The 9659-nt window shown below is 28.9% G+C and overlaps 3 protein-coding genes across 3 annotated transcripts; 2 read left to right on the top strand and 1 right to left on the bottom strand.

The window, feature by feature from the left end:
- Nucleotides 1-2488: 2488 nt before the first annotated feature.
- Nucleotides 2489-5156, top strand: LOC108747051 (40S ribosomal protein S11). The gene is made up of 5 exons (XM_018484288.1): nt 2489-2570; nt 2830-2955; nt 3819-4024; nt 4218-4357; nt 5124-5156. The coding sequence occupies exons 1-4, from the start codon at nt 2559-2561 to the stop codon at nt 4339-4341; spliced, it is 468 nt and encodes a 155-aa protein (XP_018339790.1). The 5' UTR covers nt 2489-2558; the 3' UTR covers nt 4342-4357; nt 5124-5156.
- Nucleotides 5157-6305: 1149 nt separating this feature from the next.
- Nucleotides 6306-7881, bottom strand: LOC108747054 (lysM and putative peptidoglycan-binding domain-containing protein 3). Its single transcript, XM_018484291.1, has 3 exons — nt 7810-7881; nt 7357-7558; nt 6306-6839 (listed from the first exon to the last, which is right to left on the bottom strand). Exons 1-3 carry the CDS (start codon nt 7857-7859, stop codon nt 6306-6308), a joined length of 786 nt encoding a protein of 261 aa, XP_018339793.1. The 5' UTR covers nt 7860-7881.
- Nucleotides 7882-8007: 126 nt separating this feature from the next.
- On the top strand, nt 8008-9075 carry LOC108747055 (cytochrome c oxidase assembly factor 5). The gene is made up of 3 exons (XM_018484292.1): nt 8008-8206; nt 8767-8868; nt 9007-9075. Exons 1-3 carry the CDS (start codon nt 8102-8104, stop codon nt 9046-9048), a joined length of 249 nt encoding a protein of 82 aa, XP_018339794.1. The 5' UTR covers nt 8008-8101; the 3' UTR covers nt 9049-9075.
- Nucleotides 9076-9659: the final 584 nt, after the last annotated feature.

The raw sequence follows: 9659 nt of genomic DNA on the forward strand, positions 1-9659 counted from the left end.
TTTGTTATCAGTTAAAAGTTTATTATAAGATATACTTGACAAAAATTCGTACATATTATTGGACTATATGAATGAAAACGCTTTTTTCTTTAAAAATATAAACAAATTTATGTAACACGCATCTTTTAATATAAAAGTATAAATTGTGATCTTTATGTCAAAATTACAATATACATGTTTAGCTTTCTGTATGGAATCATCAAATTGGTATCATCATGTATCTAATAAATAAAAATAGATATTTGTATTGACACCCCATGTTCTTCATCGAGTTCCACATTGTCGGCATCGATTTAGTATACATATATATTATATATTTATACTAGACATAAAAAATAATTTTTTATATCTCTTACAAATCAAAAATTAATCTGTGTTACAAAATTAATAAAGTAATAAGATTTCCTATATTTAAAAATACAATAATAATGATAGAAATAGAACTAAAAAAAAATAGACGCTATATAGAGAAAAATATTAATATCAAAATGTTAGTATCAATTAGAATTGACTTTTATTTCTCGATCTTTTAATAAAATTTGTTAATTTTGTAATATTAAGAGATATTTTGAATATTAGCACACCTCTATAAGCGCCTATTCTCTCTCTAATTATATTTTTATCATGATTACTTCTTATGAACCACTGATTCTATGATAACTTTAATACTTTTATATGCAGAAAATTAATTAGAAAAGTATATAATTAGAACAGTATATCATATTATATAAAAAATAATATAATTTTATTCAAAAAAATAGTGTACATATATACTATGTATTTACTTTTAGAAAAAAAAATATAAATCTTATACATGTTTTGCAATTGCATAATTAACAATAAAACATATATTTGTATGAGACATTGGTGTGTAGAAATCGGTTCGAGATCTCGGATGAAAAAAGAATTGACTAATCGCTTTGGCAATGTGACCAAATTTTTCAAATGTGATTTGTTAATTCATTCTCTGTCGTGATCTCGGACCGATTTTTAGCATCGTGGTCATCAGACAATCTTTACAACTACGCTTATACAATTGTAAGAATAGGTTTAATAATTTCAACTTATCAAAAATCGTATTCCAATGTATTCGCTTTCTGATAAGTTGAAATCGTTTATTCTTTATTCCTAGTTATCGATCATGTAACTTTTTCCCTAGGGCGGAAAAGTGAAAATTTTTTGTACTACAGCCGGTAACAGAAATATGGCAATACTTTTTTTCGATGGATTTTGGAATGCAGCTCATGTACTCATCAAGCGATTGGTTCTTATTTATGGATTTATGAATAAGAACCAATTCCGAAACCCATGGAAAAAAATATGTTGCAACCTTTCTATGATCGGTTATATAATGTGTGTATATGACCTCTGCTACACGGCACACTTAATCTGATTTAATAACCGTAGTTATGAAAATGGCCAATCATAGCTGTTTCTCAAAAAAATGGAACGACTGTGATTGGCCAGTTTCATAACTACAGATGCTATGTTCATACATATAACAATGTCACAGAAAAATTGCACACTTTTTCTTCGACGGATTTCGAACGCAGCTTGCTTTTTGAATGATTGGTTCTTACTTATGGATCTATAAATAAGAACCAATCGGGTTTGGTGATCAAGCTGCATTCCAAAACCCATCGAAAAAAGTGTTATAACCTTTCTGTGTATATAAAAATTTTCACTTTTCACGTTTTCGCTCTAGAAAAAAAGTGATTGATACTCTAATGCTCATTTTCACCAATGTAGATTTACTTTAAATTCGAGTCAACTTACTCTTTATCTTTTTCTAATCTTTAAAACTAGAAAAAAACGAAGAGTAAGTTAAACTGAGATTAAAGTTACTCTATATTAATGGAAACGGGCATAAGGAACTCCGCACAATAAAAGAAACATGGAACAGAACAGAGAATAAGAATTTCAACCTATCAGAAACTATATATTCCACAATATATGATTTCTGATAGGTTGAAATTCTTATTCTCTGTTCTTTGTCTTCTGTTCCTTTTATTGTGCGGAGCTTCTAATTCTTTGGCTGTGTTTCTAAATTCACTGGCAGCGCTGAAAATCTACAGTCTACGATTAGTACTCACAGTCGATTCATTTAAGGTTGCTTAAGTACAGTCTTAAGATGTCATAAGCCAATCAGAGGGCCGTATTAGCATCTTAAGACAATACTTAAGACGATCTCAAAATAAGAACCGACTATGAATACTGGCCTACGTCATACTGTACTACCGACGAGATACTATTATGTCGGTGTGTGTACTATACATTTTTAGCACTGACAGTAAATTTTGGAGCACAGCCCTTAAGGTGCCTTTTCATGCCGACGCTCGACGCTTATTTTCGGCGTCAAATAAGTCGCGTGATAGAAATTGACAAATGTCAAGCGTCAATTTTGATCACGTGACCTATTTTAACGCTGAAAATGTCAGCATGAAAAGGCACCTTTATTCCTTTTATTATGCGCATGGCCTTTACATCATGCGTCTTTTCACCATGCCAATTGTCATAGTGCGTTCTTCCGGTTTTCGTCGCTCTTTCAGACGAACAAGATGGCTGATCAGGTACGTGTTCGACGCCGCGATCGTAAATAAATCAATTTCCTCGTTTACACATACAACATTATTTTGTGAAAATATACCCTCGTCATGATTAGCGTTAGCTGATAAAAGTAGTTTATCAAGTAAGACCGTAGATCGTAGATCGAGATACGTTCAAGTAGTTATAGTTTGTCGGCGTAGCACGTGGTCGTCCACGCGTGCAAAGATTCGGACATGGAGAAGTAAAAATGACATGTAATCCATACAATTTTATTTGTTATAGAGCGAACGCGCGTTTCAGAAACAGCCCACGATCTTTCTTAACCGTAAGAAAGGTCTGGGCCCAAAGCGCAGGAAGCCTATGAGATACAGCCGCAATGTCGGACTCGGTTTCAAAACTCCTCGCGAAGTAAGTGTAAATCTGTCTTGCTCTGATGTTTATTGTTCTGATATGATGATTTTGGTTGAGAATCTTAGAACAGATGTATTTCATTTATTATTAATTTATTTCACATTCATATATAAGAAGCATATTGATTAAGATTGCTTTCCTTTTAGGAGATATATTTGATTTAAGTACTGCTTTATCTTTATTATTCATTGAATGCCAAGGAAATTAGAACAACGTTTGTGTCTCCTAAAAGGAAAGCAGCCTAACGCAGTGAGTACAGGTGAGTTTTTTAATTCGACTGATCAATTATAAATGCTACTTTTATGGAGTAAAATTATATTTGTGCATAAAGCAATTGATCAATGAATTAAAAACTCATCTTTTGTATGAGATGTAAATTGTTGAATGTACAAAGATTTAATCTGTTTTTATTTCTCTGCTAGATTGTACTAGAACTTTCTTTCTCGCTTTCATCAAATATTATATGTATCTATTTTGCTTTAGATTCCAAAAATGTATTTAATTTAGCTATAAAAACAGATCTATTCTATAATATTATTTAATTAGGATATAATTCATTGGGCTAAAGTGTATCGAATTAGAAATAGAGTTGATTAAGATTTAAATAACTATAGATTGTTTAATACATATCATAATTTTATAATTATTTTTATTATAATACCATTATTGTAGATTATTTTTATTACATTGGTAGATATGACCAAAATATTAATTGATAATATAAATATGATGATAACATCACGATGGTCTTCTGAAGATATTTTGAAGAGTCTATATTTTCTGAATGTTTTTACATCTATATCTTATTGGTAAAGGATATATAAGATACCTTATATATTTTGCTGGTTTAATCTTTGCAGGCTCTTGAGGGAACCTATATTGATAAGAAATGCCCATTCACTGGCAATGTATCGATTAGAGGACGTATTCTTACTGGCGTTGTACAAAAGATGAAAATGCAACGTACTATAGTTATTCGCAGGGATTATTTGCATTACATTAGGAAGTACAATCGGTTCGAGAAGCGTCATCGTAATATGAGTGTCCATCTCAGTCCTTGTTTCAGGTACATAGGCAATAAAATAATTTTTTTCTATTTATTAAAATTTTTTTATTTTCACTTTTATATGATGATAATTTACACGATGGTCTACTGAGATGTTTTGATGATCATTATATATCTGAGTTACAAAATAATGTTTAAAGAAAAATGAGTAATTAATTTAGCATTCATATTTACGAACTTTGTTATATTCCAGAGATGTAGAAATTGGTGATGTAGTCACCATTGGAGAATGCAGACCTTTAAGCAAGACAGTAAGATTTAATGTATTGAAGGTATCGAAAGGAACAGGATCAAAGAAAAGTTTCAAGAAATTCTAAACATCTTACAGCAATGGTTTGTAATATTCATTATTTGTAATTTATATTACTATTGTTAACCCTTAATACACCTTTGGATCATTTGTCCTGCACATTTCTTTTTATATACAACAATTGTACGTAATTTATATACAATTATTTATTATAAATATACAATTTTGTAAAAATATTATACAACTTTTTAAAGATGTCAAAATATACGTAAAAATTACTTAATAATTTTTATATACTTATAAAAGTGATGAAATTAATCCAAGACGTGAAAGACCCACCGTGTGTAGTGGCAAAAACTAAGGTGTGCACTAAGGGTTAATATAATTCCATTACAATTTAATTTAAATGATGAAAACACGACGGTCTTCTGAAGATATATTGAGGAATGTCGTATACTTTCTGAATATTTTTGCATTCAAGTTTTTAAAGCTTCTTGTTTTCAAGCTTAATGCCTGGTTTATGCTTCAGTCCTAAAATCCTAAAATTCAGCCAGTGATAGGAATATAGATTTCAATTACATCTAATTAGGATTGGCAGCCCTATTGGTTGAATTTTAAGATTTTAAGGTTAAGACCGATGCATAACATTTTGTGTGTCGGTACGACAAAAATTTCAAATCTGTTGATTGACTGCAACAAGGAAAGATCCGAGACCTCTCTGTTTTGCAACTAATCAACAGATTTAAAAAGCCTTATACAACACATGAAATATCAATCTTAAAAATAAATTTTTTTATATGAATGTAATATTTATATAACATACCTCATATATTTTTGTTTTAATTACAGAACATTTTTGGCAGATTTCAAGGATGAGGTAAGGAAAAAATTGCAAAATGTGATTACACAATTCTGTATTATAATTCTCATATTCGAAATCTGGCAAAATGACAAAAATAAAATTTCTATAAAAATACTAATAGCATATGTTTTTCATATATCATTCCTTCAATACATATTATGTGAATGAGCATTTTTTTTTAAATAATTTGCATATCTAACTGAATTTATGTTATATATATTCCCAATTATAGGAAGTCCAATAATAAAAAAATTAATTTTTTTAATTACTTATACATATTGCATATGATAAAATGTGGAATTAAGTAACAACATATATCACTTAGTTTAAAAATATATTTCAGCATTTTTTAACAAGTATTAACATATAAAAATAATTACAAGTATTTTGGCATATATATCGTTGTATCGTAAATTATTAAAATATTTAATTTTTAAAAAGAAGACATGTGATATTTGTGTCAAAGTTTATAATAAAGATAATAGTTGTTGCATAAAAAACTAATTTCATATAATAATATGTATTATTGAGTTAATCTGCAATATTAAATAATTTAAATATTTCCAATCATAAAAGTATGATAAATTTATTTTATAGTATTTAGATTTTACAGATCAACAATAGAGAGTTCCAGTTATAAAGGCACCAATATTTATCTAAATATTTCTTATGTATTCAGTTTTTTTTCTATACTATTTTCTATTAATAGTTTTAATCATTCTTATTAAATTAATTTTGTCACAAATTTATCACAATTATGTTTGGTATAGTATGACAACTTAATAACTTTTCTACATGAAAAATAATATAATTTTGATCTTATTACTAAATATTAGAATTTATCAATTTCATTAATAGGTAGTTATAGCTATAAAAAAATCTCACTCAATACAAAGGACAGTTCTGAGACTTTGAACTGTTATGATATAAAAATAGGATAAGAAAATATATTTTTGATATAGATATTAAATTTATAGTTTCAATTGCTAATAAAACACTGACAAATCGTTTTTTTAAATCTATATAATATGTAAGAGAATAATTACATTTATGATGATTAGAAAATCAATGGAAATTCAGTTTTTTATTTTACTTGGAAATTGTAGGTACATCTATATGCAAAACATATATTCTTATCCTATGACTTTCTTATATATTTACACAAAATATCAGTTACTTACAGTTATATTTGTTTTAGCTGAATATTCCGCTATATAAAGTATGTATATTATAGGCCCTGCAAAACTTAATAGTAATGAGAATACGAGCAATTGTGTCCAGGACAATCCCCAATTATCGCCCGAACATTTGAACATATTTGTTTCACAGGATTCAACTATTTCTGTATTCTCAACATCATCAAGTAATGCATCATGCTCTGTGTGAGAAATTTCAGGAGTGTTGGCGCTGTTGTAGGACGATAGAGGTTCACACACTGAATTCAGTATGATTGTATTAATTTCCGTGTTTCCGTTTGAGGACTCCGTGCTCGTCGATGTGACGCTTAAGTCTATCAATTGTTCATCCGTTGTTGCAGGTACTTCCTCTTGGCATTGCTCAGATATGGTGACAGCATTATTGCCTTGACTTTCATATGACGTCTCAGTTAAAATAGAGAATGGTTGTACCGGAACCTTAATATAAGGCTTAGCATATATTTCATTCTCTTTGTCGATTTTATTAATTCTTTTCAATTCAGATATCTAAAATTATGCAATGCATATTATGAATACAAATAAGCATAAAGATATGATTGCATATCTTTATGCCACGTATACATACACGTTTTCTTACTGTATGTAAAAAATTATGCAATGCATATTATATGACTAAAAGTAAACATAAAGATATGAGAGCTGTCTTTTTTAATTGAACTTACATAATTCACTTTTCTCTCTAATGTAAAAAAGAAAAAGAGGAAAGACAAATCATGAAATTCAGCTAAAAAAGGACAGGTCTGATTGCATATCTTTATGATATTCTTTATGACTTGTCACATTTTCCTACTCATACGACATACGTCTAAAATTATGCAATGCTTAAATAAAAGGAAATATAAAGATATCAGATTTGTTCTTTTTATTTGAATTCCTTATACAGTTCATTTTTCTCTCCAACATGAAAAGAAAAAGAAATATAAATCATGACGTTCAGATAAAAATAAAACAGCCTATGATTGCATATCTTTATGCCAAGTACATATCACGTTTTCCTACTCACTGTACATCTGTATCGAAGAGCTAATGCTTGCAGAGTATCTTCAGGTTTTATTTGCACATTGATCACCTGAATTTTTCGACATAATGTAGGTCGTTTGATAGTTTGTAAAGAGATGTTATCCTCATCTGTGCTACCTTCATCATCCGAATGTAAAAACACATAATACGGGGAACTTTCTCTTCCACGCAGATGAATCGTCTGCCTGAGAGTTTATTTTATTATTAAAAAATGTATTTTTATTTATAATTAAAGAGATTTTCCATTTATAATACTGATTCATTTTCTACATTTCTTAAAAAGTACACAGTTTCCGTAAACACTATTGACTGCAATTGATTATATTTATAAATTTATTGTACACGTAATGTTACTTGTTCGTATGTTGCAAGAAGTTTATATAAATAACGATGCGACAAAATTGTAATCGGATAATCAAATAACCTTGAAAATTACCTAACACTTTTCTGTTCCTCGAACGTCGAATTCATTAATTTTTGCGGCATAATGCGATCATGCTTAGAATAAGTTTACCCTTCAACGAAAACGTTTGTTCGCACATGCATGAATATTCAGGAAAAATGTTGTTACAGGTGACAAATGAGGAATGACGTGTATTTAGCAAGCTGTGGGAGCTTGTATAAATTGTATCGAATCGAGTTAGGTTAGGTTAGGCATATTGCGGGAGGCATGAGCGTGGAGTGAACGATGCGTCTTTAGCAATTGTAAGAATCAAGTGTTATTCAAGATGATGCGATTTGAAGAGGGTGAAACGTTGAAAGATAAATCTCGATGCGCGAACATTCGCGCTGATCTTAAAATGTGTTTGCTTCAAAGCGATTGTTGTAAAATCGTAAGTGAGCGCGAAACCGCCATAACCTATATACCGCTAATGCCGCTACAACTCAGCGGCATATTTTTTTATACGTATGCATACTTAGTTTTGCGAAAAATAATATATTTTGTCTTTATTCTTTCCATTTTTGACTTGAAAAATTTTTTATATTTTTCAAGTAATCGATCAATTTTATGTCTATCAGTATAGATTCAATTATATCTAAAGTTGCCAATTCCAATTGTCAAATTAGTCTAGAATATTGTATCTCAAAATATTTGTATCTTTATTCTTTCTATCAGTATAGATTCAATTATATCTAAAGTTGCCAATTCCAATTGCCAAATTAGTCTGGAATATTGTACCTCAAAATATTTGTCTCTATTCTTTCTATTTTTTTGGTTATAATTTTTTATAATTTTTTTAGTAAATATCGATGATACATTAATATGATTTGATCATATTTAAAACTTCCATTTCTAGTTTTCAAATTAGTCAGACGTATTTATATATTTAAAAAATATATAAAAGCACACTTTTCTTCCTCTTGTTTAAAAAAAACGTCGTTTCTTTGACAGTACAAACGCACCCCTAAAGAATGCCTCAAATCACGGGCTAGCACAGTTCCTGATGAATGTTTTGCTTTACAGAGAACATTCTTTGAATGTAAACATTCTATAGTAAGTATAAATGGATTAGCATAATAATTTCTAAATATTGAGGAAAGAAGATATACACCTTTGCTCCAGAGAAATCATATATGAAATATGTATGTTATATCTAATATAGTTTTACTTTTTTTCTTTACTTTCCCACAGATTGATGGTAGACGGCGATTTAGGGGTCCTAGGGGATATTAAATATTGAAATAAATATATGTGTATGACATAATTATAATATTATTATATAAGTTATGTATTAATAGAACATTCTTTTTCTATTGGATACTTTGTGACTAAATGTCAAATATATTAAATGCAAAAAGAACTTAAGAAAGTGTAAAAATGCATATTTTATTGATAAGAAAGGGAAAATCAACGTTGTATAACGTTTAATGTTAGAAGTAATTTATTGTTATTCGTTGTACACGATTTAATAAATCTATTATACTCGCGAAGTAACAATGTATCATACAATTCATCACATTTAGTTACGTATCCTGATATCCAAAGATATTCTTATTCCCTTGATAATCTGTTGCCAGTCCTAATTGAGAAATATGAAGCTTTGTATGCTTGTTACTTTGAGGAGATATACTCCTCTATATAGAGCAAAAGTTCTTTTTGTAGGCAAAAAAGTTCTCTTTTTAAAGAACAAAAGCGGTCATATTTTAACCCTTTCAGTATTTCTTTTTTTTCAATATCATAAATTAAATGTTTTATTAATTTTTGTAAGAAACATCCTATATTAATTTTTTTTTAGTTTTGTAAATAAAATTGGATATATTGTATATATATATTGTATATATATA

Source organism: Trachymyrmex septentrionalis, unplaced genomic scaffold, assembly GCF_001594115.1.
Source record: "Trachymyrmex septentrionalis isolate Tsep2-gDNA-1 unplaced genomic scaffold, Tsep1.0 scaffold190, whole genome shotgun sequence".
Lineage (NCBI taxonomy): Eukaryota > Metazoa > Arthropoda > Insecta > Hymenoptera > Formicidae > Trachymyrmex > Trachymyrmex septentrionalis.

Excerpts from the sequence above, each read along its gene's own strand:
- LOC108747051 (XM_018484288.1), top strand. Across the intron at positions 2,956-3,818 it reads GTTTCAAAACTCCTCGCGAA|GCTCTTGAGGGAACCTATAT; the intron begins GTAAGTGTAAAT and ends TAATCTTTGCAG. Across the intron at positions 4,025-4,217 it reads CATCTCAGTCCTTGTTTCAG|AGATGTAGAAATTGGTGATG; the intron begins GTACATAGGCAA and ends GTTATATTCCAG.
- LOC108747054 (XM_018484291.1), bottom strand. The coding sequence starts at position 7,859 with ATGCCGCAAAAATTAATGAATTCGACGTTCGAGGAACAGAAAAGTGTT. Across the intron at positions 7,559-7,809 it reads GAGGAACAGAAAAGTGTTAG|GCAGACGATTCATCTGCGTG; the intron begins GTAATTTTCAAG and ends ATAAACTCTCAG. Across the intron at positions 6,840-7,356 it reads CTCTTCGATACAGATGTACA|ATATCTGAATTGAAAAGAAT; the intron begins GTGAGTAGGAAA and ends GCATAATTTTAG.
- LOC108747055 (XM_018484292.1), top strand. The coding sequence starts at position 8,102 with ATGATGCGATTTGAAGAGGGTGAAACGTTGAAAGATAAATCTCGATGC. Across the intron at positions 8,207-8,766 it reads AAAGCGATTGTTGTAAAATC|TACAAACGCACCCCTAAAGA; the intron begins GTAAGTGAGCGC and ends TTTCTTTGACAG. Across the intron at positions 8,869-9,006 it reads TTGAATGTAAACATTCTATA|ATTGATGGTAGACGGCGATT; the intron begins GTAAGTATAAAT and ends ACTTTCCCACAG.